A 27,119-nucleotide genomic window follows, 5' to 3' on the forward strand; every position below is an offset into this window, starting at 1 on the left:
ATTGGGAGTGAGTTCAAGCCTCACATTGGGCATGGGGCCTACTTTTAAAAAAAGAACTACAACTATAAAACTCTTAGAAGAAACCAGGACAAAAGCTTTGTGACATGGCGTTTGTGAGTCATTGGCTATGAATGACATCAAAGGTACAGTTAGGAAATCGGCAAATTTGACTTCATGAAAATTAAAAAATTTTGTGTATCAAAGGTCACTGTCAACAGCATAAAAAGGCAACCTACAGAAATGGGAAAAAATATTTGCAAACCACATATCTAATAAAAGATTAATATCCAGACTTTGTAGACAACTCCTGAACACAACAACAAGAAACAAACAAAACGCCCGGTCTGATTTCAAAATGGGCAAAGATCTTATGTAGACCTGTGTCCAAGGAAGATGTACAAATGGCCAATGAGCCCATGAAAGATGTTCAGTGTCGTTGATCATCGGGGAACTGCGGATCAAAACGTCGATAAGCTGGCACCGTGCACCCACCCAGATGGCTGCCGTTGAAACAGCGGCAAACTGCGTGTGGAAGTGCACTGCTGGCAGGGGTGTGAGAGGGCGCAGACTCTGTAGGAGCCAGTATGCTGGTTCCTCAAAAAGTTTGAAACAGAATTGCCATATGACCCAGCAATTGCATGTCTAGAAACATACCCCAAAGACTGAAGCAGGATTTGGAAGACGTGTTGCCCACCCATGTTCATAACATGATTCACAGCAGCCAAAAGTGGAAGCACCATGGCATCCATCAGGGGATGGATGGGTAAGCAACATGTGGTCTGTCCACACACTGAAGAATCGTTCAGGCTCAGAGAAGCTCGGCCTCCTGACACCTACTCCAACAGGGATGAAGCGTGAGGACATTATGTCCCATGAAATAAGCCTGTCACAAGAAAGACGTGTGATTGTACTAATGTGACATATGTGGAGTGCTGGGCGTGGGGGGCCGGGGAATTGGGGTTTAGCAGGTACGGAGTTTCCTATTTAGAGGATGGATGGTGGTGATGTCAGTGCAGCAGTGTCAATGTACTTAACATGCTGGACTGTGCACAGAAAAATGGTAAAGATGGTAAGCTTTGTGTTGTGTGTATTCACCACGCAAAATAACATCTGCCCAAGGAGCTGTGGGTTGTCAGGGGTTTGGGAAGAGGGAAGGATGGATAGGGTAGAGCACAAGAGTTTTAGGCAGAGACACTATTCCATATGATACTAAAATGGTATCGTGGTTACGATACGAAATGGTTATGTGGCATTCCATGTTTGTAAATCCTGTAGAATATATGACACCAAACGTGAACTCTCACATAAACCGTGGACTTCACTTAATGTGTCAACACTGGCTTATCGATTGCGGCAAATGTGCCCCACTCATGCAGGAGGTTAGTAACGGGGGCTGTGGGGACGTGAAGGGGTATCTGGGAACTCCTATACTTTTTGCCCAGTTTTTCTGTAAAGAGCAGACTGCTCCAAAAACTGACACTTATTTTTTTTTAATTTTTATTTATTTATGATAGTCACAGAGAGAGAGAGAGAGAGAGGCAGAGACACAGGCAGAGGGAGAAGCAGGCTCCATGTACCGGGAGCCCAATGTGGGATTCAATCCCGGGGCTCCAGGATCGCGCCCTGGGCCAAAGGCAGGCGCCAAACCGCTGCGCCACCCAGGGATCCCCTTATTATTGTTTTTTTAAAGGAAGCTTTCACACTGGCCAGAATTGGATCACAGGTCCTGAGCAGGCTGGGAGAGCAAAGAAGCAAATAGCATCAAGATGTGACAACAGGGATGATGAGGGGTGCCCCAGGTGACCCCAAATCTCAATGTGTCGGCTGGCAGCCCAGGGGGTCACCATGGCCGCCTGGGCTGGTCAGAGCACTACACGCACACCCAGCCAGGTGCCGTGCCGGGGGCTGCTGAGCACCACAGTAGGAAAGCATTTTAGTCCTGGCGGGGGCGGGGGGGGGTGTTAATCATCTGAACCCTTCACTGGACACGCTAAGATTTTTGATGTGCTTCCTGTTAGCCTAAGGGAAGAGCGCAGGGGTGTGCACCTACCGCATAAAGCGGGTGCCTTTTGGCACTGATCTCATCTCTAGGATCTCGGTTTGAATCAATGCAAAACCAAGGAAATACTGTTGGGCATGAACACAGAAACCAGATACTAAGGTACAGTCATGACGCACTGGGACCTCCTGGCCTCTGGCTCCAGGAGCTGGACCTGTGGGTGACAGGACACAGCCCAGCGGGAAGTGCATGGATTGTGGGGAGCACCTTGGTCTTCTGCTGTCAGCCTGGAGGTATGCCAGGGAAGACCCTGGAGACCACACAGGCTTCCTTCCATTCCCTGGCCGTCCCGTGCCCCTGCTGGTACATCTGGGGCCACCCTGTGATAAACTGTTTGCAGTGAAATCTTTGACTCAGGCTCTGTTATGGGGGCAGACACCCAGGAGCAGAGGCAGGAATCCCAAATGGGGGCTGGCGTCTCAGCATTGGCCAGCCAGGTGGACAGGGGCAGGGGACTGGACAGTGGCCACTGCACACGTGACAGCCCTGGGCCCTTGACTCTTGTCCCCACCTGCAGCTCACTCAGGGCTTAGGGGTGGGCCTGAGCCCCTCTCGGCTTCTGTCTTCCCTGGCACATCTGGGGTGGTTCCTCTGAGTCAGGCTAGGGTCCACACGGCAGATAGCACGCTCTTCCTGCAGCTGTCTCCAGTAGGCGGCCACACAGGAAGTGCTCGCACAGACTCGCTTATCAGCTCAGCCTTGCCGTGGGGGCCAAGGTCTGGTCCACCTGGTGATAGGGAGAGCCCGAGGGAGGGAGCAGAAGGTGAGTACGGTGCACCTGTGTTGTTTGCGTGGGGCTCCCCGGGACACTGTGCTCCTGCAGGGTTGGCGGGGACAGGCCTGGCCCAGGGACAGGAGGGAGGGGGACGGGGCAGAGGAGCTGGGCAGGCGGAGGAGGCTTTTGCATCTGGGATCTCTGTGCACTGTCAGGCCTTGGGAAACTGAACTTCCCCCTCCACCCAGAGGAGGATGATTGTCACTGGTCACTCCACCTCTAACTACCCCCTCTGTTATCAGGCTGTTAATATTAATTAACAACAGTTGCTAAGGTTGGCAGTGCAAGGTGTGTCCCAGGAGCTGGCCTGGTCCCAGGAGGGGGCCGGGCACAGAGGGGCTCTGAGGCTGGGCGGTCTGCACGTGGGCGGGGTGGGAGCGTGGGGGCGTGGAGGGCCAGTTCTCGCTTCAGGAAGTAGGTGAAGGGGAGACCCCTCCCCCACCGCATGTCACCAGGAGGCTCATTGAGAGGGTGAGACAAAGCCAGGACAATGTCACCAGGAGGCTCATCAAGAGGGTGAGACAAAGCCAGGACAGAGAAGGTGGATCATTAACTAGCTGGCAGCCGTGGGAGGTGTGGGGCTCAGCCCCATTGGTCCCAGACAAGTCAGGCCAGGCTGTCCCTCATGGGGAGGCTGCCTTGCTGCGCACCCCCAGTTTAAGTACATGAGCTGCCTAGGCACGCACTCTGTGTCCCCAAGAGCCAGAGCTTAGCTGTCCCCGGCTGTCCCTGTGGCCTGGGCCCACTGCCCTCGGACCCCTTCCCTGCACAGGGATGGCGGACACTGGCCTGAGGGGCTGGCTGCTATGGGCACTGCTCCTGCATGTGGTGAGTCTCGGTGCTCCCGAAAGGGGTGCGGGGCGGGGTCCTGGGTGGCCCACATCCCCAGGTCATGGCTTAGGTGGACCCAAGAGTTGGGGCCTGGGGATGACGGAGTGCCTCCCATCACCGGTGCGCCGTGGGCGTCCTGGCCTGAGGTGGCCAGCAGAGGGGTCAGGGAGGGTCCAGTCCTGGAAGGCTGTTGGGGTGGGCTCGGGGGGATCACCTGGTGAGCCTTTAGTTCCTGGGGGAGCTCTGGGGGCTCTTACCTCAGGTTGCTCTCTGACTCCCAAGTCTGGGAGGATGGGTGAAGGCTTTCTGCCCCAAGCAGATGAGGGCAGGGAAAGCTCTGCACAGAACATCTGAGAGGGGCCCTGGGCCCCCGGGTGTGGGCTGCAGCTCGGGCAATGGCAGCCACCTTCGAAGCAACACTGCCCCAAGGGCACAGGGCCACCTGGACTCAGTTCCCAGCCTGGCCCGGGCCACCGTGTCTCAGCAGGACTACAGAGCCGCCTCCAGCCCATCCCACTCTCCCCACCTGTCCCCTTATCGTCCGATGTGACCGTCCGGCCCCCTCCCCCTCTTCAGTGACCCCCTTCCTCAGGATGAAGGCCTGGCGATGCCTGTCACCCATGGCCCCTAGATACCGTGGAGACACCCTGCCCCTGCCAGGGCCTCCCGCTGGGCACCCTGCACCTGCCCCCACTGCCCAGAGGCTCCCGAAGCGCTGCCTGGCGCCGGGGCCTGCAGTGATGTCGTCCCGCCCCGCAGGCCCAGAGTGAGCTGTACACACCCATCCACCAGCCTGGCTACTGCGCTTTCTACGACGAGTGTGGGAAGAACCCAGAGCTGTCTGGGGGACTGGCGCCTCTGTCTAATGTGTCCTGCCTGTCCAACACGCCCGCCCCCCGTGTCACTGGTGAGCACCTGACCCTCCTACAGCGCATCTGCCCCCGCCTCTACACGGGCACCACCACCTATGCCTGCTGCTCCCCCAAGCAGCTGCTGTCCCTGGAGACGAGCCTGGCGGTCACCAAGGCCCTCCTCACCCGCTGCCCCACCTGCTCCGACAACTTTGTGAACCTGCACTGCCAAAACACCTGCAGCCCCAACCAAAGTCTCTTCATCAACGTGACCCGCGTGGCTGGGGGCGGGGGTGGCCGGCCCCAGGCTGTGGTGGCCTATGAGGCCTTCTACCAGGACACCTTTGCCCAGCAGACCTACGACTCTTGCAGCCGGGTGCGCATCCCTGCGGCTGCCACGCTGGCCGTGGGCACCATGTGTGGCGTTTATGGCTCCACCCTCTGCAATGCTCAGCGCTGGCTCAATTTCCAGGGGGACACTTCGAATGGCCTGGCTCCCCTAGACATCACCTTCCACCTGATGGAGCCCGGCCAGGCCCTAGGGAGTGGGATGCAGGCTCTGACCGGGGAGATCAGGCCCTGCAACGAGTCCCAGGGCAATGGCACGGTGGCCTGCTCCTGCCAGGACTGTGCTGCGTCCTGCCCCACCATCCCCCAGCCCCAGGCACTGGACTCCACCTTCTACCTGGGCGGGCTGGAAGGTGGGCTGGCCCTTGTCATCATCCTCTGCTCTGCTTTTGCCCTGCTTACCACCTTCCTGGTGGGTACCCGCCTGGCCTCCTCCTGTGGCAAGGACAAGACGCCAGACCCCAAGGCAGGCATGAGCCTGTCTGACAAACTCAGCCTCTCCACCAACGTCATCCTTAGCCAGTGCTTCCAGAACTGGGGCACATGGGTGGCCTCATGGCCGCTGACCATCCTGTTGGTGTCCATCGCCGTGGTATTGGCCTTGTCAGGAGGCCTGGCCTTTGTGGAACTGACCACGGACCCAGTGGAGCTGTGGTCGGCCCCCAGCAGCCAAGCCCGGAGCGAGAAGGCTTTCCACGACCAGCATTTTGGCCCCTTCCTCCGAACCAACCAGGTGATCTTGACGGCTCCCAACCGGCCCAGCTACCACTACGACTCCCTGCTCCTGGGGCCCAAGAACTTCAGTGGGGTCCTGGCCTCTGACCTCCTGCTGGAGCTGCTGGAGCTACAGGAGACGCTGCGGCACCTCCAGGTGTGGTCGCCCGAGGAGCAGCGCCACATCTCGCTGCAGGACATCTGCTTCGCGCCCCTCAACCCTCACAATGCCAGCCTCTCCGACTGCTGCATCAACAGCCTCCTGCAGTATTTCCAGAGCAACCGCACGCACCTGCTGCTCACGGCCAACCAGACGCTGACGGGCCAGACCTCCCAGGTGGACTGGAGGGACCACTTTCTCTACTGTGCTAAGTGAGTCCCCCCGCCGTCAGCTGCAGCCAGGGCTGCCATGTGCAGCCAGGTCCCGTGGTCCTGCCTGGCTCCGCATGTCGTATGTCGGTCTCAGGGGCTGCGACACACCCTTTCTCTCCCTGCCCCCCTCTAAGCCCCACTCCCTCAGGGCTTCCTACCCGCTGTTGCAGATTTGCCCAGGGCCATCGTGGCCTCTCCAGTTCTGGCTCTGCCTGGCCATAGCAGTGGCATCCTTGCCCATTCTTGCTTTGTGTGTCACAGAGCTGTGCGACGGACCCACACGTGCATGCCTCCGCTTGGGGGCCCGTGAGGTGCCCTGGGATCAGGGCAGGGTCCCCCTGTCAGGCGGTAGCCACATGCCTGGCTGCCTGCACTGTGCCATGGTGTACCCAGGACACTAACGAGGCCTCAGGGCTGGGAGGGAGGGCTCTGGAGCCCCGCGCCCTGAGGGCAGCAGGTGGGCAGGCAGTGGCCTGGGCTCTCTGAGGCTGCAGTGGGCGGAGGTCCTTGACATCTGGTCTTGGGCCTGCTCACACTCTGACACAGGACCTGAGTCCCCAGAGAGCCCTGGCCTGGGCAGAGGTTTTTTCTGCTGACATCTACCCCATGAGAAAGCGAAGCTGAGAAATGAAAGAATATGTATTAATTCTTTAAAAATGACAAGAGTAAGCCTGTTACACATCAACAGAGGTAGTACAGTATCCTGCTTAGTAGAAGGCAGCTGGATTCCAGCATCTGCGTGTGGCCTGTTGTTTGTAGTACAGTGAGAACACCTGGCTCTGCACCTGTGTGGCCAGACGAGGGAGCCACGCCGTGACAGCCTTTGCACGTCCTTGGGAGTCACCTACCATACCTCACCCAAGTCAGCAGGTGGTTTTTAACTAGGTGTTAGTTGCAACATGGAATCTGAAACCACGTGGGTGAACTGTCTGTGCCCCTTATACGTGAGGGCAAACAAGGGGGAAAAGGCAAACAGCATCTCAGTATTATTATGAAAATAGTCTTGTCCTTGATGCCCCTGGAAAGGGTGTCCAGGACTCCTAGGCTCTGACGCCACAATGAGAACCATGGGATTAAATGGGAGACCCAGTGCTCCACCCCTTGGGGAAGCCCACGTTTGGGCCACTTCCCAGAGTCTGTGTCTTGGCCCCTGTTGGCCCTGAGAGGTGGTGGGTCAGGGAGGAAGCTCTGGCCACAAGTCCCATCCTCATGCTGGCTTTATTTTGATTTTGGATGCTCACAACTCTTGGGTGGTCTGGTTATCCCCATTCCAGAGACAGGAAAACTGGGGCCCAGGGGTGGTGAGCAGCTCAAGGTCACACAGCAACGAGGGCGCCTAGGACAGCTGGTGAGCGTCGTTCTCACTCATAAAGAGCACTTCGGGGGATCCCTGGGTGGCTCAGCGGTTTGGTGCCTGCCTTTGGCCCAGGGCTCGATCCTAGAGTCCTGGGATCGAGTCCCACGTCGGGCTCCTGGCATGGAGCCTGCTTCTCCCTCTGCCTGTGTCTCTGCCTCTCTTTTTCTCTCCCTCTGTCTACCATAAATAAATAAATAAATCTTAAAAAAAAACATTAAAAAAATAATAAAGAGCGCTTCGTCCAGGAGCCCAATACGTGCTGGCAGGAAGGCAGGAAGGCTCGGTAGAGATGTTCCCAAGGTGGCAGGGCTGCTCATCTGCCTGCAGGGCAGGAGCATCTGAACTCAGGGCCTGCAGGGGTCCAGGCTGGTGGGGGAGGAGACTGAGCAGCTCGAGGCCCGCGCAGCCACCCTGTAGGAGGAGTCCAGGGGCCATGTGTGTGCATGTGTGTGTGATGCTCACCCACCTCCTTGTCTGGGATGCAGCCCAGAGCCCTCAGCCTCAGGCAGGTATGAGAGGAGAGCTCCGGTTCACTGTGGGTTGGGACTCAGGAAATCTTGTTGGGAGAAATGGTTCTGACCGAGGGGTCAGGTGCTGGTGCTGGCAGCGGGCACAGGGCCAGGAACAGTCCTTCCTTCTCCCCCCAGCGCCCCACTCACCTTCAAGGATGGCACAGCCCTAGCCCTGAGCTGCATGGCTGACTATGGGGGCCCTGTCTTCCCCTTCCTTGCCGTGGGTGGCTACAAAGGTAAGCCGGGTGGCCCCAGGGAGGCCAGCGAGGGGGTGAGATGGGGCAAGGGCAGTGGGCAGGAAGGAGGGAATAGTGATGGATTCTTGCTGCCTGGGGGTGGCCAGGCTTGGGAGGGGCACGGGGCTGCAGACCTGGCACGTCCTCCAGGTTCTCCCAGCCTGCCCAGGTCCTCTGGTCTGTGCTTGGGTTCACACGTCTTGCCCTTGGCTGAAAGAGGGAAATTGGGTGGAGCGTTGGACAAGGACTTAAATATGGAAGGTTGGGGAGGGGAGCAGGAGTGAGGCTGGAGAGGAAGGGGAGCAGGGGCAAGGAAGGAGGGTGGCTGAGCATTTCTCATCCCAGGGAAGGACTACTCTGAGGCGGAGGCCCTGATTATGACCTTCTCCCTCAACAACTATGCCCCTGGGGACCCCCGGCTGGCCCAGGCTAAGCTCTGGGAGGCAGCCTTCTTGGAGGAGATGAAAGCCTTCCAGCGGCGGACAGCTGGCACTTTCCAGGTCACATTCATGGCTGAGGTAGGCTTTGGGGTCCCTGGCTCTGCAGAGTGGGTGCCCGTGTCCCCGGCGGGCCTCCCTCTTCCTGAGCAGCCCTGGGCCCGCCTGTCTGGGAGTACGGGACTCTGCAGTCTCTGCAGGGGCTCTGGGAGCCTGTGGGTCAGCGGGGCTGGGGGTCGTGTGTCCGCAGCGCTCCCTGGAGGACGAGATTAACCGCACGACGGCGGAGGACCTCCCCATCTTCGGAGTCAGCTACATCATCATCTTCCTGTACATCTCCCTGGCGCTGGGCAGCTACTCCAGCTGGCGCCGGGTGCCGGTGAGAACCGCCAGAGGCACAGGGGGGCGGCCTGGCCTGGCAGGACATCCGGAACCCTCCCCTCAGTGGCTTCCCAAGGGGTTATGCTTCCTGGAAGCAGCCTGCTCTCAGAGAAGCCCCCCTGGAGCAGGCGCAGAGCTCACCTGTAGAATGCCCCACCTGTAGAGCTGACCTGTAGGCGCCGAGCTTGCCCGCCCTTCCGTAGCCAGGAGGCTGAGCCTGGTCCCTTTGCAGGTGGACTCCAAGGTCACGCTGGGCCTGGGCGGGGTGGCGGTGGTGCTGGGAGCAGTGACAGCGGCCATGGGCTTCTTCTCCTACCTCGGCGTGCCGTCCTCCCTGGTGATCCTTCAGGTGGTGCCTTTCCTGGTGTTGGCCGTGGGCGCTGACAACATCTTCATCTTTGTTCTGGAGTACCAGGTGAGAGGGGGGCTTTCCTCCCAGCCCAGGTGCCGCCCTGCAGTGAGTTGGCACACCTCCTCCTCCGGGCCCGCCCCGCCCCACAGTCCAGGCTGATCTAGCCTCTCCCGTTGGTGGCCATTGAGGGACCCAGGGATATGTCCGAACAAGCCTGCTACGGACACCCCAAAATGCACCAAGCGTGTCTCTGGGCCAGACCCCACAAAGTGGACAAGGCGGAGAGCAGAGGCTTTGTGGGGGGATCTGCTCCTGATGGGAGAGTGGGAGCGCGTGCCCTCTCCCCGCTCCCTGCTCCTGGCTGGCTCTGCATGCTGTCCCTCACCTCCTGCAGAGGCTGCCCCGGAGGCCGGGAGAGCCGCGGGAGGCCCACATCGGCCGAGCGCTGGGCAGTGTGGCCCCTAGCATGTTGCTCTGCAGCCTGTCTGAGGCCATCTGCTTCTTTCTAGGTGAGCCGGGGTGGAAGGTGGGGGCACTGCCTGTGGGTGGCCCCCTTCCCGCCAGGCCCTGATTCTCACCCCTGCGCCCCCCAGGGGCCCTGACCCCTATGCCCGCTGTGAAGACCTTTGCCCTGATCTCGGGCTTTGCCATCGTCCTGGACTTCTTGCTGCAGGTGTCAGCCTTTGTGGCTCTGCTTTCTCTGGACAGCAGGAGGCAGGAGGTAGGGGGGGGGGCAGGGACCCCAGGCCTCACCTCCTGGGGGGGGGGCTTTATGTCCTGGAGCAGGCTCAGAGAGCGCGGCTGGGTGCAGGGGCAGCATGCCTGTGGGCCACGTAGAAAAGTCATTGTGTCTTGGTGATTTATGGGAATATAAACAAACCTGGGAAGTGCAAAAAGGTCAAGGAAAAATGTAAGAGAGATGTTGGCAGGGGGCTGTCATTTGTGCGACAGCGCAAAGTTTAGAGGTGTTGGATCAAGAGAGAAAAGAAACCCAAACAGCGCAGCACCCGGCGCGTCCCTGCGGGGGCTGCTTGGGGACCACCTGCAGGGGCTGCCTCCCCCCAGGCCTCCCGCTTGGACGTCTGCTGCTGCGTGAGCGCCCCGAAGCTGCCTGCACCCGGCCAGAGCGAGGGACTCCTGCTTCGAGTCTTCCGCAAGTTCTACGTCCCAGTCCTGCTGCACCGGGTGACACGGGCGGTGGTGGTGAGTGGGGCTGGGGGCCGCGGTGGGTGGGGCTGGGGGTGTGGGTTGGTGGTGAGTGGGGCTGGGGGCCGCGGTGGGTGGGGCTGGGGGTGTGGGTTGGTGGTGAGTGGGGCCGGAGGCCGGGGTGGGTGGGGCTGGGGTGTGTGTGGGGGCTAGTGGGGCTGCGGGAGTGGGCTGCGTGGCAGGTGGGGCTGGGGGCGCGGGGGGGGGGGGGCGGTGGCGCGGCGGGCGGAGGCAGAGCAGGGGCGGGGCGGGGGTGGGAGGGTCTGCTCAGCCTCCCCCCCAAGGGGCGGGCGCCTTAGTGACCCTGCCCCGCCCTCCTCAGCTGCTGCTGTTCACCGGCCTCTTCGGGGTGGGGCTCTACTTCATGTGCCACATCCGCGTGGGATTGGATCAGGAGCTGGCCCTGCCCAAGGTGAGGCGCACCCCACCACCTCGGCTCGCTGGCCGTGCTCCCCTGGGTCCGGGAGGGTCAGCGACCCCGCGCGGGGCAGGGCCGGGCCGCGAGAACCGGGGACAGCAGCAGACTCCGCGCGGAAGGACCAGGCGCAGGGGTGGCCGCGGGCCGCGGGCCTGGGGGCGGGGGCGGGGGGGCGTGGGGAGCGGGCACGCAGCTCTGGGCTGGCGGGGGAGCTGGGGAGCTGGGCGTGCAGGCGGAGTGAGCGGCCGCCCTGGGCCTGCCCGGAACTGGGCACGCCGCGTCCTCAGGCCTGCGCTCTGCAGCGCCGGCGTCGGGGCCCAGGCCCCCCAGCAGGGTCAGGGGCGCCAGGGGTCTGAGAGCCTCGTGGGTGGAAGACGGCTGTGAGGGGTCCGGGCACCCGTAGTATCGGAGGAGGGTGGAGGTGAGGGTACCCCACCTGCCAGAACACCCCTGCTCCCCTCGACACCCAGCACTGGAGCCCCACACTGTGTGTCCTGTGTGCGGTCGTCTGCTCAGCATCACCTGTGCCGGGTCCCTCCAGGCCGAGGGGTTCATACTACGCGAGCACACGCACACACACCCCATCTGGTTTACACATTGCTTGCCTGCTGCGGACTGGGGTTCCCTTTTTCTGAGAGGTTGGGAATGAGGCTGCCTTGAACGTGGATGCAGAGCGACTTCTTCTCAAACCTGCTTCCTTTGGGTGTGTTCCCAGAGGTAGAACTGCTGGATTACAGGATGATTCTAATTTTAATTGTTTTGAGGAGCCACCAGACTGCTTGCCCTGAAGCTGTTCTATTTCGCATTCCCTGCAGAAGTGCACCAGGGCTCTGGTGTCTCCACATCAACACTTGTTTCTGGCTTTTTTTTCTTTCTCTGTTTCGATGGCAGCCATCCCCACAGGTGTGAAGGGGCATCTCCGTGCAGTTTTGACCTGCTTTGCCTGATAAGTGGCAATGCTGAGCATCTTGCCATGTGCTCACTACCCGTTGGTGGGTCTTTGAAGAAAGGGCTGGTCAAGTCTTTTGCTTATTTCTGAAACAACTTGTTTGTTGTGATTTGGTTTCTTTGTGAATTTTGGGAATTCTCTAGATATTCTGGGTATTAATCCCTTATCAGGTACATGATGCAAATGTTTTCTGCATTTCTATTGGTTGCGTGTCCTTTTTTTTTTTAAGATATTGTTTATTTATTTGATAGAGAGCAAGAGCACAAGCAGGGGGAGGGGCAGAGGCAGAGGGAGAAGCAGACTCCCTGCTGAGCAGGGAGCCTGATGTGGGACTTGATTCCAGGACTCTGAGATCGTGACCTGAACTGAAGGCAGATGCTTAACTGACTCAGCCACCCAGGTGCCCCATAGCGTGTGACTCTTGATCTTGGGGTCATGAGTTCAGGCCCCATATTGGGTGTGGCAATGACTTAAAAATAGTCTTCAAAAAATTTTATTTTTCAAAAAGTCCAATTTGCCTATTTTTCTTTTTGTTAACTGAGCTTTTGGTGTCATTCAAGAAATAATTACCAAATCCAGTATCCTGAAGTTTTTCCCATTTTCCTCTAAGGGTTTCACAAATTCAGCTCTTCAGTGTTGGATCCACTTTGAGTTAATGTTTGTACATAGTCATGTATTTTTTTCTTTCTTCCTTTCTCTTTCTTTTTTCTTTGTTCCTTCCTTCCTTCCTCTTCTTTCTTCTTTCTCTCTCTCTTTCTTTCTTTCTTTCTTTCTTTCTTTCTTTCTTTCTTTCTCTTTCTTTCTTTCTTTCTTTCTTCTCTCTTTCTCTCTCTCTTTCTTTCTTTCTTTCTTCTCTCTTTCTCTTTCTTTCTTTCTTTCTTTCTTTCTTTCTTTCTTTCTTTCTTTCTTTCTTTCTTTCTTTTGTAGGCTCCATACTCAGCGAGGAGCCCAGCCTAGTGCAGGTCTTTTAGTTGTAAGTTTTGAAATCAGGAAATGTGAGTCCTCCAATTGTTTTTTTAAAGATTTATTTTGTTTGAGAGAGATAAAGAGATAGAGATAGAGCAAGCATGTGTGCAAGAGCAGGGGAGGGGTAGAGGGAAATACCCTAAGCTGGCTCCGCACTGAGTGCGGAGTGCAGTGTTGGACTTAATCTCTCAGCCCTGATATTATGAGCTGAATCAAAACCAGGAGTTGGTGGGGATCCCTGGGTGGCTGGGGATCCCTGGGTGGCTCAGCGGTTTGGCGCCTGCCTTTGACCCAGGCCGCGATCCTGGAGACCCGGATTGAGTCCCATGATGGGCTCCCTGCGTGGAACCTGCTTCTCCCTCTGCCTGTGTCTCTGCCTCTCTCTCTCCCTCTCTATGTCTATCATGAATAAATAAATAAATCTTAAAAAAAAAGATTGAAAAAAAACAACAAAAAAAACAGGAGTTGGATGCTTAATGGACTGAGCCACCGAGGCCCCCCCCTGAGTCCTCCAAATTTATTTATTTATTTATTTATTTATTTATTTATTTATTTATTTATTTATTTATTTAAAGATTTTATTTATTTATTCATGAGAGAGAGAGAGAGAGGCAAAGACACAGGCAGAGGGAGAAGCAGGCCCCGGGCTGAAGGCAGTAATAAACCACTGAGCCACTCAGGCTGCCCCTTATTCTTCTTTTAAAGAATGTTTTGGGGATTCCTGGGTGGCTCAGCGGTTTAGCGCCTCCTTCAGCCCAGGTCCTGATCCCGGGGTCATGGGATCGAGTCCCACATCGGGCTCCCTACATGGAGCCTGCTTCTTCCTCTGCCTGTGTCTCTGCCTCTCTTCCTCTGTCTTTCATGAATAGATAAATAAAATCTTAAAAAAAAAAAAGAATGTTTTGGCTATTTGGAGTCCCTTGTGAATTTTAAGATGGATTTTTCTATATCTGCAAGAAACGCCATTGGGATCTTAACAGGATTGCACTGAATCTGGAGACTTTCTAGCAGCCTGTACGATATTCAGTCTTCCAGCCCATAAATGCAGATGTCTTCCCACTTATCTGTGTCTTTAATTTCTTTCGGCAATGCTGCCTGGTTGACAGAGTGCAGGTCTTTCACCCCTTGGGTGACATTAATTTCTAAGTACTTTATTATTTTATGCTGCTGTCACTGGACATTCCCTAGTTCCCTCTTTGGGTTATTCACGATTCATGTATAAAAAGACCGAAAAAAAAAAAAAAGACCACTGATTTCTGTGCATTGATCTTGTAACTTGCAACCTTGCTGAATTTATTTACTAGTTTTAAGGGGCTTGGGGTAGACTTTTGGAGTTTCATGTACAGAATGTCATGTAACCTACGGCCAGAATTTTTCATGTAGTCCTTGTACTTTTCAGCTCCAAAATTTCCTTCTGGGTTCTGTTTCATATTTTCTATTTGTTCATCATTCCATTTTGTTCACACTTTTCTTTTCTTGGTTTTGTCCGAATCTTATTTTAGCTTTTCGAGCATCCCTAAAACAGGCATTTTAAAGTTTCCGTCTGATGCGTCCACCATGTGGTCTTTCTCGAGGAGGTCATCTGTTGATAAATGTTGGTTCCTAGGTATGGGCCCTACTTTCCTGATTGTGTGTCTATGATGTTTGTTGAAAAATGGACAGTTGAGTCTTTTTTTTTAAAGATTTTATTTATATATTCAAGACAGAGAGAGAGAGAGAGAGAGAGGCAGAGACACAAGCAGAGGGAGAAGCAGGCTCCATGCAGGGAGCCTGATGTGGGACTCGATCCCGGGTCTCCAGGATCATACCCTGGGCTGAAGGCAGCAACAAACCGCTGGGCCATTGGGGCTGCCCACAGTTAAGTCTTATATGGTGATTCTAAAGATCGGATTCTCCCCCTTCCCTGAGATATGCTTTTTTATAAAAAGTGACTGTTGCTGGTGTTTCTGTCCTGGAGATTAGCCTGGGGTATAGAAGGATAGTCTTACCAGGTCATTTCTGAGCCCAAGCCTCTCCCTGGTAATGGGAGGTAACTTCTCTTGTATTTGTGATTGCCTTTGAATGTCCCATTCCTGAAACATCTGGCTGCCAAAAGGGGAAAAAGGGAAAACACAAAGAGAAAAATTAATAAACTGGTCACTGGTCACTTAAAGCTCTCAGCAGATGTGCCAGGCTGAGGCCAGGGAGCTTATGGCAGCAGCCCGACTGTACCAGTGAGGCTGGAGCAGCGGTCAGCTATCAGAATGCAAATCCGCGATCTTTTAGGGGCTTGGGGTTCTCGTGTTCCATGCTGGACCCCTCAAGCTGGGTGCAAAGTGCCTGTGTGTGGCCAGGTAGCTGCTGCAATGCTGAGAGCTGAAGGCAGGTGACGTCGAGCACAATTTGCTTCCAGACTTTTCCCTGGGAGCTGCGAGCCCTCGGCAGAACCTGTGGCTGCACACCGTCTCTCTCAGACAGGTGCTGCCAGCAGAGTGGTGTCCAGGTGGGGGATGGATTCCTGGTACCTTCGACTCTACTTTCTCTCACACCACTCCCAGGCTGTATGTTTTAGGAGAAGCGAACAGATCATGCAACTGCCTGATACACAGCCTCGAGGGTGTGGTGTGCACGTGGGTGTTTACACGTGGGCATGTGTGTGGGCTTTGGTCACACACCAGCTTGTTAGGCTGTCGCTGCAGCAAAATGGGGATAATGGGAAGGGGCAACGTTACATGTACATGAATGTGTGTGTGTGTGTAAGAGAGAGAGAGAATGTTCATGCATGTTGGAACCTGGTGTTCTGTGCTTATACCTACACGCATGTGCTCTGTGGGTGTACCTGTTATCACACCAGGATGTGTGTACCTCTGAGCACTTCTGTGAGCCTGTGCATGTACTTCTGTGATTGTGCACCTCTGTGTGTGCATCTCTGTGAATGTGCATGTAACTTTGTGTGTGTGCACCTCTGTCATTGTGCACCTCTGTGGGTGTGCATCCACCTCTGTGAATGCACACCTCTGTGGGTGTGTGTGTACATCTGTGAGTGTGCACCTCCATGAATGTGTGTGCATCTCTGTGAGTGTGCAGCTCCGTGGGTGTGGGTGCACCTCCGTGAGTGAGCGTGCACCTCGTGTGTGCACCTCTGTGTGTATGCACGTCTGTGGGTGTGTACCTCGGTGAGTGTGTGCGCACCTCCGTGGGTGAGTGTACACCTCTGTGTGTCCTCTGTGACTGTGCACCCCCAGGACCATATGTGCACCTCCATGAGCATGTGTGCATCTCTGTGACTGAGTGTGCACCTCTGTAGGTGTGCGTGCACCCTCATGAGTATGCATGCATCTGAGTGTGCACCCCCATGAGTGCGTATGCACCTCCGTGTATGTGCACATCCATGAGTGTGTGTGCAGCTCCGTGAATGTGCACCCCTGTGAGCACAAGCGAGGGTGAGCCCCTCAGGAGGAGTCCGGCCCCAACCTCAGTGACTGCCTCTTGTTCCAGGACTCATACCTGCTGGACTATTTCTTCTTCCTGAACCGCTACTTTGAGGTGGGGGCTCCCGTCTACTTTGTCACCACGGGAGGCTACAACTTCTCCAGCGAGGCGGGCATGAATGCTGTGTGCTCCAGTGCCGGGTGCGACAGTTACTCCTTAACCCAGAAGATCCAGTACGCCACCGAGTTCCCCGAGGAGTAAGTGCCCGGCCCAGCCCTGTGTGCCCCCAGCCCCCCTTCCTGGCTGGCTCGACTCTACCCAGCTGCCCTCCTCCTGTCATGGGCTTGGGGGGTAGGCCACCTGGTTCGGTGCCCCCATCCCCAGCCTCCTCTCCCCTGCCCCTCAGGTCTTACCTGGCCATCCCTGCCTCCTCCTGGGTGGATGACTTCATCGACTGGCTGACCCCGTCCTCCTGCTGCCGCCTTTATGCCTTTGGTGCTAATAAGGACAAATTCTGCCCTTCGACTGTCAGTGAGTGCCGGGCCTCTGGGAGCTCCCACCTACCACAGCTTGGGGAAGCTGAGGCAGGAGGCAGGGGCATGGCTAGGCCCTCTTCGTTCCTCCCGTGATCTCACAGGGCAGTGAGGGTGCAGGCACAGGCTGGGAGCACATGTATGGGGTCCCACCCCCTGAGCTGTGATCTTGGCTTGCTGACGCTCATGGGTGGTGGTGGGGAGAGCTGAGCTCAGCCTGTGGCTCTGGCCCCCCCATAGCTGCATTTGTAGGTGTAGTGGGAAGGCCCAAGGGGGTCGTTTCTTTGCCACCCCCCCACGTTGCTTCCTCATCTGCCATAGTTGCTGGCAGTTTCCATGACCAAGAGGGGGAGTCCTCCTACAGAGACAAGTGCAAACACCTCCAGAGCACACCTGCCACACGTTTCAGTGGTGGAAGTGCCTGGGGACCCGGATGAGAATGGAGTGGAAGGGGCTAGAGAGCAGCAGTGCCGGCCCTGGGGGTGGCACTGCCTGGAGCCCCCCCTCTCTTTGCAGACTCCCTAGCCTGCTTGAAGAACTGCGTGAACTTCACACTGGGCCCTGTCCGGCCATCCGTGGACCAGTTCCACAAGTACCTTCCCTGGTTCCTGAGTGACCCGCCCAACATCAAGTGTCCCAAAGGGTAAGCCTGGGGTGGGTGGGGAGCACAGCCACTTGGGTGCTGGAGTGCGGAGCGCAGACCATCGCGAGGATGGCTGTGGTCTCTGATGAAGCTTTTGCACTGGCCTCCTTGCAGTGGGCTGGCAGCGTACAACACCTCCGTGCATTTGGGATCTGATGGCCAGGTTTTAGGTAAGCATGGCCTGAACCAGCAGCCCTGAGGGGTCACCAGCAGCCCCAGGGGAGAACCTCTCAATCTGCAAGCTTCTCCCCTTCCTTCTTCAGGGGGTACTCCCACCTGCCCTGTCCTCAGAGGTGTGTTATGCAGCAACCCCCTCCCCAAATCCTCAGTCAGGGAGACATTCCCAGACTCTTCCAGGGGTGGTGCCGCCCTGAGGAGTCACTCACGCCTCTTTCTCACATTCACCAATTGCTCACCATGTGGCAGCTGGCTACATGGATGACTATTGCCCCTGCCTGAGGTCACCCTGCCCCGCTTCTGGATCTCCCCTCGGGAAGATGCACATGGGAAGACTAATTGAATTAATTTGAAAAATATGATGCATGTTTTGAAAGCCTAGAGCGCAGCATTTAGCTTTATCTGGGAGTTGTCTTTAGGTGCAGCCATCAGCGGCAGGAGGAGTGGAGGCTCAAGGTGGGATGAGGGTGGGGGTGGGAGTAGGAGCCACTGTAGAGCTGTGGGCGAGCCCCCAGCTCTGCGCCCCTTGCTCATGATATAAGACTATACCACTGCAGGGGCTGCCGAGCCCTGATGGCAGCAGGTATGCCCCAGGGTGTGAGGGCGCCCACAGCGGGGCCCTGACCTTGCCCTTCCTCCACCCCCGGCTGGCGTAGCCTCCCGGTTCATGGCCTACCACAAGCCGCTGCGGAACTCGGAGGATTACACTGAGGCCCTGCGGGTGTCACGGGCGCTGGCGGCCAACATCACGGCCCAGCTGCGGCAGGTGCCAGGCACCGACCCGGCCTTCGAGGTCTTCCCCTACACGTGAGTCCCAGCGGCGGCGGGGGCAGGGAGAATCCCCTAGAAGGGGGCCACCACATGCCGCAGGGCTGACGGCGCTCCGCCCCGCAGGATCACCAACGTGTTCTACGAGCAGTACCTGAGCGTGGTCCCCGAGGGCCTCTTCATGCTCGCCATCTGCCTGCTGCCCACCTTCGTAGTCTGCTGCCTGCTGCTGGGCATGGACCTACGCTCCGGCCTCCTCAACCTGTTCTCCATCGTCATGATCCTCGTGGACACCGTGGGCTTCATGGCCCTGTGGGGCATCAGTTACAATGCCGTGTCGCTCATCAACCTGGTCACGGTAAGCTGCCCTCCGCCTTGCAGAGACCCCGCACCCCCACTCTTGCTCGCCTAATGCCCCTCTCTGCCCCAGGCGGTGGGCATCTCCGTGGAGTTTGTGTCCCACATCACCCGCTCCTTTGCAGTCAGCACCCGGCCCACCCGGCTGGAGAGGGCCAAGGAGGCCACCATCTCCATGGGCAGCGCGGTGAGTATGCCCACCGGCCCCCGCGCCCCCTGCTTGCTACCCTGCGCCCGGCCTCACATCCACCTGTGACCCTGCAGGTGTTTGCTGGCGTGGCCATGACCAACCTGCCGGGCATCCTCGTCCTGGGCCTGGCCAAGGCGCAGCTCATCCAGATCTTCTTCTTCCGCCTCAACCTCCTCATCACCGTGCTGGGTCTGCTGCATGGCCTGGTCTTCCTGCCAGTGGTCCTCAGCTACCTCGGTGAGAGGCCGGGTGCCTGAGTGCCCACCGGCCAGGGCCTCCCGCACCGCCGCACTCCTGCACCCAGTGGTCCCAGCCCAGCAGGGCCCGTTCACATAGCAGCCCTGCCCCCTGTACCCCTGTACCTCTGCACCCAGCCATCCCAGGTCAGCAGGCGCCCTGCCCTGCAGCCAGCCTCTCTGATACAGTGGGTCCTCCCTTCCTATTCCCTTCCACCACCACCCCTGCCCCTCTGTTTCCAGATCAGATCCCGTGCTGCCTGAGATCTCCTCTCTCCTTTCTTCCAGAATATCCTGTGGCAGCACCCGGCAGGCCCTCCTTGCTGAGAGAAGCGGTCCCTCATTCCGTTGACAGACCAGGGCAGGGAGGACCCTCCTGCTCAGCGCAGGCCTCCCTGACTGGGGTCCTCTGTGGTTGTTCTCCTGCAGGGCCTGATATCAATGCAGCTCTCGTGCTGGACCAGAAGAAGACAGAAGAGGCCATCGGGGCCCCTGCCCACCTGGTCCCAACATCCACGGCCAGCAGCACCTATGTCAACTACGGCTTCCAACATCCCGCCAACGGTGTAGTGGGCGACAGTTCTCTGCCCCGCAGTGGACCGGACCTCTGATGAAGCCGGAGCCCCTATGCTGGCTCACCAGCCCTGGGCCCCGGGGGCCCCTTGACCCATCCTCCCACTCAGGGTCTGGGAGAGGCTGTCTCCGTGGGAGTGCCTGTGCTGGGACATTCTGCATCCACCAGGGTGCATCCATGAGGACACGATTATGCTGAAGGCGGCACATGGCAGTGTGAATGTGATCTGTTCCTGACCTGTCTCTTGGGAGTTGGCGTGTCTTCCTCGTGCAAGTTTTTAAACCTAAATTCCCTGTATCTATATGTAAACAATATATAGTAGTATTTCACATTTTGAAAAGTTTCATAAATGGTATCACTTGATGAATGCCACACACGTTAGATTCATTCACCTGGGTCCCTGTAGACCTCGCCCAGTCGCCGCGACAGCCCCACTGTATCCCACTGTGTGAGTGGACACAGCATTTCTGTCCTTTCCCCTGCTGGTTGGCACATTGTTCCCAACTACTTTTCTACTGTAGCTCCATAATCACTTATGTGGAATTCCCAAATCTCTGAAAATCTAGTTTGTCTTCTTTTTCTTTTGTATGTTTGGGAAAAACTCATTTGGTGCCAAAAACTAGCCAGACAAGATCCGTCTATTTATACTCTTTATGAATGGGGTACATAGACCCCACGCTCTGCTTAACATAAGTGGTCAGATATACTGGCACATGGGTGAGTCTGATTATCCCTTATGTGTGGCCACAAGCCCTGATAAAGCATATTATCTAAGGCAGGGTAAACATTACTTTTCTAAAAACCTGTAGGATTTCAGGTATAGAGCATGAACCTCTATGAGGCTGAGCTTGTGTTTGCATATCTCCTGGTGTATGTGTGGGAGGGCTACCTGGAGGCGGTGTGGCTGAGGTCCTGTCTGGATACAGACAAAGCCTCCCCCCAAAGCTGCTGCCCTATTCACGCTCCCACCACTACTCCTCCCTGGACGGACAACACAGTACATCCCACCTGCTCTTTGGAGGAAAGGGTAGGATTACGGATGATTATCATTTTTAAAATACATTTCTAAAAAGAAAACTCTAACATTTTAGAGTAGTTTTAGATTTACATAAAAATTGCAAAGATAATACCGGGAGTTCTCATATACCTCACACCCGGTTTACCCAATTAACATATTATGTTTGTATAGCACATTCATCATCGTACAATTACTAAACCAGTATCATAATTACAACTAAAGTCCATGCTTTATTTAGATTTCCTTAGAGTTTACCTGGTGTCCTCTTTTCTGGCCCAGGATCCCATCCAGGAAAGCACGTGACATTAGTTGTTATGTCTATGTAGGCTCTTGGCTGTGAGAGTTTGTCAGACTTTCCTTGTTTACCATGGCCGTGACGCTTTCCAGGAGGACTGGTCGGGCAGTAGTAGTTTTGTAGAATATCCCTCAAATGGTATTGTCTGGTGTTTGTCTCCTAACTAGACTGAGGCTGTGGGTTTCTGGCCGAGAGATGGCAATGGTGAGGCCCCTTCTCAGCAGATCACATAAAGGGTGCAGGCTATCACCGTGACTTCCCACTGCTGGCATCAACTCCTGTCGCCCTGCGAGGTCATGTCTGTCCCGGGCCCTTCCCCTGCCCGTGCTGTCCATGCTGTGCTGTTTGGAGGGAAGCCACGATGCACACCCTCCACTAGGGCAGTGGGGAGTTATGTTCCACTTCCTGAAGGGTGGAGTTTTTATAAATATTTTAAGACTTTATTTATTCATGAAAGACAGAGAGAGAGAGAGAGAGAGAGAGAGAGAGAAAGAGAGAGAGAGGCGCAAAGACACAGGCAGAGGGAGAAGCAGACTCCATGCAAGGAGCCCGATGTGGGACTTGATCCTGGGACTCCAGGATCACAATACCCTGGGCCAAAGGCAGGCACTAAACTGCTGAGCCACCCAGGGATCCCCTAGAACTTACATAAATTATTCAGAATTCCTCCCAATAGGACAGGTGTCTATTTTCCTCCATGTATTTATTTACTCAGTCTGCTGTGTGGACTCATGGCTATCCTTTTTGTAGTTTGGGTTCTGATGTGAAACTACTTCATTTTGTTGGTCAGATTGTTCTCTCTTGGGCCATTAGGAGCTCTTTCTCTTGGATCTTCTGTCCCTTTGCCATACTCCCGTCATGGAGGTGTTTTCCCTGCTCCCTGCTCTACAAGTTGGTCCAGGCTCAACTTGTATATTTTCTGCTCCCTTCCTAGAATCATCCATTTCTCCAAAGAGTCCTGGCACTTCAACTGGAGATGGGATTCGAACCCAGGACCCACATGCACTTTGCTGCTGAGACGTGGTTGCTCTAGAAAATATGCGTGTATAAACTAACACACGTGTGTGCACAGTTCTATGAATATTCCTGCATGTAGCCATCTGTAGCTAGATTAAGCTAAGCTTAGGTTCATGCTGATGCCTCCAGCTCTAATTCATCAGCACATGGATCATTCTAGACTCCTCTCTGGCTTCTCTGTAACTTTCCATGCCGGGAGTGAGAAGCCTTACTCCAGCACCCACACAATTGCTTAATTACTTGCCCTCTAGATGTGTAGTATTTTCAGAGATGATAGCCCCCACCCTCCCTGAGAAACATGTTTAGGATGAAGCGTCTTTTTTTTAGCAACTTTTGCCTTTTGTCTCAGACTCCATTCATTTCCAAAGTTACTTAGCTCAGCATCTTTTTTCCACCATCTACAGTTAGGCTGCTTCGTACATTTGTAATATGGTTTGTTTGGCCATATTCTGCATTCCAGTCTGATGTTAGGAAATCATGCATGTAAAAGATCCACTCAAAGTGCATTACAGACTGAGAGATACCAATGTGACGATTAGGAAACATTTATTTATGTTTCAGATTCCATATTACAGCTGTTAAGAAACTACCACACGTTCAATTTTGGCCTCAAAAAATGATGCTTGTAGGGCAGCCCTGGTGGCGCAGCAGTTTAGCGCCGCCTTCCGCCCAGGGTGTGATCCTGGAGACCCGGGATGGAGTCCCAGGTCAGGCTCCCTGCATGGAGCCTGCTTCTCCCTCTGCCTGTGTCTCTGCCTCTCTCTCTCTGTGTCTCTCGTGAATAAATAAAATCTTAAAAAAAAAAAATGCTTGTATTTGAAAAGACAAAACACTCCTCTCATTTCCAACTCCAATCTGCGTAAGACTGGGTTTCTTCATATGTTTCGATCAAAACGTATTGCAATGCAGTGAAAGTGAAAGGTGGGAGACTCTTGCTGTTTTCTATTAAGCCCAACACTAAAGACATTTGTGAAAAATGTAAAGCTATGCTACTCTTCTGGGTAAACTTCATTGCTTTGAAGAACATTATTTCTTCATAAAAATGTTAACACGTAATGTGCTTGTGTATGTTTTTTTTTAAAAAAAATGAATAAAAAATTTTAAATTCTGAGTTTTAACATCCGATATGCTAACTATAAGAAGGGCGCACATAAAGGGCCTTTGGAGTCTTCAGTAAGCGTCAGGAGTGTGTGACGTCACTGCCCTAGGGCAATTTATCCGGGTCTAACTCCATCTACGGTTAATTGGAGCCCATGGACGGCGGCGATGTACGCTCCTTTGCAGATCCTAGTTGCGGAGAGCAGCCAGCTGCGTACCCAACCTAGCAACCTCACTGCGGTTTCAAGGTCCTAGGGACCCAGCTCCTCCAGGGCTCTCAGAACCAGGGCATTGCCGCTGACGTCACTCACTCTGCCGCCCGAGGGCAGCTCCGGCCGGGCCCCTCGTGCCCCCGAGCCGGCGTAGTTGTCTGCAGCTTCCGGCAAGTTGCACTGGGCGGCCGAGGGCGTCACGTGAGCGCGGCGCGCGCAGGTGGACGAGCCACACCCGCCTACACGTGTGCATCCCCAAGCCCCGAGCTGGTTGCGCAGCTCTCACCCCCGCGCCCCCGCCCGGGCCACCCAGCCCGCAGCTTCCTCCGCGCCCCCCTGGCGGGCCCTCTCCCCCCGAGGGGCGGTGCTCCGCCACCACGTGACAACAACGGGGCCCACGTGACGCGGCCCGAGCCACACCCCTTCCGCCCGTCTCCAACATGGCCGCTGGGCGCTCTCGGTCCTGCAGGCGCGGGCTTTCTGGCGCCTAGGAGCCACGTCGGGGCCCACGTGTGGTCCTCCGCGAGCCTGCCCGGGGAAGCCGGTCGGGCGGCGGGGGCGAGGCTCGCGGCAGGGTCGCCCCGGTGCCCACGGCCCGCCCCGATAGTCGGGGGCCGGGCGGGCGCAGACCGGAAGTTGCGCCGGCGGCGGAGCCGTTACTGCAGCGTGCCGGAAGTGGCCGTGGGCCGGCGTCCGGGCCGCGCCCGCAGTGAGCAGCGTCCCTGCGGCCGGCGACGCCATGGAGCCTGGGGCGGCCGAACTGTACGACCAGGCCCTGCTGGGCATCCTGCAGCACGTGGGCAACGTCCAGGACTTCCTGCGCGTTCTCTTCGGTTTTCTCTACCGCAAGACCGACTTCTACCGCCTGCTGCGCCACCCGTCCGACCGCATGGGCTTCCCGCCCGGGGCGGCGCAGGCCCTGGTGCTGCAGGTAGCGCGCGGCGGGCTGGCTGGCGGCCCTGGCTCGGGGGACGGGGGAGCCCGCCGCTCCCGGCCTCAGTTTACCCCTCGGGCTCCTGTCCGGCCCCGCCTCCCGCGCGCCGGCCCGTCGTGCGAGAGCGGCGGGCGCGCGGCCACTGGGGTGTGGGCGGGGGGCAGGAGGGGGGCGCCGGGAGGGAGCGCGAGACCGGGCCGCAGCGGTGAGCAGGTGTTTCCGGCCTGTGCGTGCGTCGTCAGCCGCCGCACGCAGGCCCGAGCCCCCGGCCCCGAGCCCTCCCACTCCCCGCCCCGAGCCCCCCCCCCCGGCCCCGAGGCGGGCCTCGCTCGGATCTCGTCTCCCCTTGCGCCGTGCTCGCTGCGGTCCAGGCGGGGACGGAGCCGCGCAGGCCCGCGGGAGGACAGGGCTGTTTGCGGGCAGCGACTTAGAGGCGGTTTGGGAGTCGCAGAAACGTGGTTGAGGGCAGGTGGGGCCGAGCTGGCAGGAACCTGAGAAGACGGAGCTGCTGGCGGCCCTCCCGCAGTCTGCGGTGCGGTGGCAGATGGCGTCCCCTGAAGTCAGGCTGGGCGCTGCGGGCGGGTCAGGTGTCCTGTTCCTCAGTGCTTGTGTGCAGACGCGTGAGCTCGGGGTTTCAGTGGCCAGCAGTGCCGTCTGGGTGGCCGGGAAGCTGCGGGTTGGTTGCCCGCGGGCCCTTAGGGAGGTCTCGGTGACGTAGAGCTTGTGCAGCCCAGTGTGGCCGGCGAGCTGCTTTCTCAGCAGGGTCAGGTGAAATCACCAGAGCCCTCGCGGAGCTGGAACTCACAGCTCCCTCTTTGTGATTTCGCATCCTTGTGCTCTACTACTTAGCCCGTGGCAGGCGGGGTGGCATTAGCATGTAGGAAAGACCCGGAGGAGCAGAAAGAACCATCACGGAGCACCTACCAGGCGCTAGTCCTCACCGACGTGAACGGTTGGTGTCTGCTCTCGTTTTACCGTCGGGGCGGTACCAGCGTGTAGAACACCTGTTACTTCCCAGACTGGATGGCCAGTTTAACCAGGGGAGTGGCAGCAAGGAGAGGGATGGATGGGAGAGGACCCGGGTGATTGGAATAAGGATGAGCGGTACCTGCACTGTTTGCTGAGTTGAGGAAGAAGAGCGTAGTTTTAGACAAGTTAGAATTTCAGGCCAAGCGTTAAGGGGCGGGAGAGGAGGAACCAGGGTGGTTTAAGAGCAGCACCTTGGGGGACAATCCCAGCGGACAGATGGAGAAGCATGGGGTTGCATGCGTGCTGGGGGGTGAGGGGAGTGGCGAGGGCAGCAAGTTGCACAGAAATCCAGGGGTTGCTTTCCAGCCTTTCTGACGTTGATTCCCAACAGCCTGCACTGCCCAGGAACCTTTAAGAAAGCAGACACGCCCCAGGTATTTTGTTGGGCGGTTGAGGGTGAGTCCTGGGAGCTGTAGTTCTGTGCACAGGGGCATTTGGCAGGAGGCTTGGAAAGGCAGGGTCAGCACTGGGCAGGGGCATGTTGTGCATGGGGCACGAAGATGCCGAGTCACCCTGAGAGACTCGCAGTGGCACTGTGGCTTAGGTCGTTTGCCTCCCAGGAGTTTTCTTCTCTGCACCTCACTTGGTAGAAGAGACTCTTCTGTGGCCACCCACCCACAGCACGTGTGTGGGGTCTCTTGCGAATGCAGGCAAAGAGGGTGGATGGGGCTGTTCGGATGCTCCACTATGGACCTTGAAGGTTTCCCGATGTTGTGGGGTTTGGAGTGTTGGTGTGGTGTGAGACTTTCCTGCTAGTTCTGAGGGCTTGGGCAGTCCAGATGCAGAGCTCTAAGGACCCTTCTTCAGTAGGAAAGATCACTCCAGGCCAAGATGTTTTAGGATCTTTAGTTTAGAAGGACATTTCATTTGTTCCGTTTGAGACCCTGTGCTCATCCTGGGTCCAGTTTGAGAAGCCTGCTTGGTGAGGCCTGTTGCCTAAGAGTCAGGAAAGCTGGCTCCATCTGGGCTCACTGAACCTACTGGGAGAGTCCTGTCCTCTGTGTCAGCAGAGAAGGTTGACGGGAGGTCACAGCCCTGTCTGCCAGCCCCACAGTGCTGCGGTTGTAGAGTGCCAAGCCACGGGAGCCCCGAAGCAGGTGGCAGGTTAGAGGAGCTTGCGGGGGGCGGGGGGCAGAGTCAGGGCACCTCGAGGAGCTCAGGCCTTGCCCACATCCGGGGAAGTTCCAGGGAGGAGGGACAGAGAAGGACTGTTCTTTTTTGTGGAGTTAGAGGATAATGAAGGTCTGGGACGTCAAGAGGACGAGTGGCTCTAAGGGCGAAGTTGGTGCCATCGCCACAGGGTGAGCAGTGTTGTTGGGTTCCTGGGAGGAGTAGAAGGGGTCTGGGATTGGTGCCTGGTTGCTGCTCTGGCATTGAGCGCTGCTGGGATGATTTCGTGCTTTCCTCTTCCACTGGCAGGGCCGAGGTCAAATTCCTTATCTTCTCTGGGCTCAGTTTTTTCTCATCCTTGAAACGCCGGTGCTGTCTCCCTCATGGCATCTTCTTGATGGTTTGAGAGAACATAAAAGCCTTTGGATACTTCGGTAGTTAGCGATCTTCTGTTTTGTCTTCCTGCTCTGTGCTCGGAACGTAGCCGTTTGATAGAAGTGTGTGTTCTAGCTGCAGGCAGTGGGGCTCCCTACCCATTTCTGAATGTGTCTTTCGAGCAGTTTTAGGTTCAAGGCACAACACAGGGGTAGGTACAGAGAGTTCCCCAGCACCTCTGTCTTCCCAGCCCTTCTTACTGTTAGCATCTCCACCGAGGGGGGGTATTTGCTAAAGTCCACGAACCTGCATTCCACCTATAACAGCCAGACCATAGGTGGCTTTAGGGTTCATTCTTAGTGATGGTCACTCTATGGG

General features: G+C 56.5%; 2 protein-coding genes across 4 annotated transcripts in view; both read left to right on the forward strand.

The window, feature by feature from the left end:
* The first annotated feature begins 3,608 nt into the window (after positions 1-3,608).
* Positions 3,609-19,690, forward strand: NPC1L1 (NPC1 like intracellular cholesterol transporter 1). The gene is given in 19 exon segments (NM_001097550.1): positions 3,609-3,662; positions 4,425-5,950; positions 7,955-8,055; positions 8,401-8,573; positions 8,743-8,871; positions 9,106-9,288; positions 9,620-9,734; positions 9,819-9,946; positions 10,291-10,428; positions 10,754-10,843; positions 16,242-16,432; positions 16,582-16,706; positions 17,225-17,351; positions 17,466-17,521; positions 18,185-18,335; positions 18,423-18,654; positions 18,727-18,840; positions 18,918-19,080; positions 19,509-19,690. Coding segments are annotated over 19 exon segments (3,978 nt in total).
* Positions 19,691-23,733: 4,043 nt separating this feature from the next.
* NUDCD3 (NudC domain containing 3) overlaps positions 23,734-27,119 on the forward strand; it is a 58,602-nt gene continuing 55,216 nt past the window's right edge. For 2 of the 3 annotated variants that reach the window (XM_038559559.1, XM_038559560.1), the window contains exon 1: positions 23,734-24,224. In XM_038559559.1, the coding sequence (XP_038415487.1) occupies positions 24,033-24,224 (192 nt within the window). In that variant the 5' untranslated portion in view covers positions 23,734-24,032. Of the gene's footprint in view, positions 24,225-24,874; positions 25,180-27,119 lie in introns of those variants that run through there. The other variant, XM_038559561.1, reaches the window with a different exon arrangement.

This window comes from Canis lupus, chromosome 16, assembly GCF_011100685.1.
Source record: "Canis lupus familiaris isolate Mischka breed German Shepherd chromosome 16, alternate assembly UU_Cfam_GSD_1.0, whole genome shotgun sequence".
Taxonomy (NCBI): domain Eukaryota; kingdom Metazoa; phylum Chordata; class Mammalia; order Carnivora; family Canidae; genus Canis; species Canis lupus.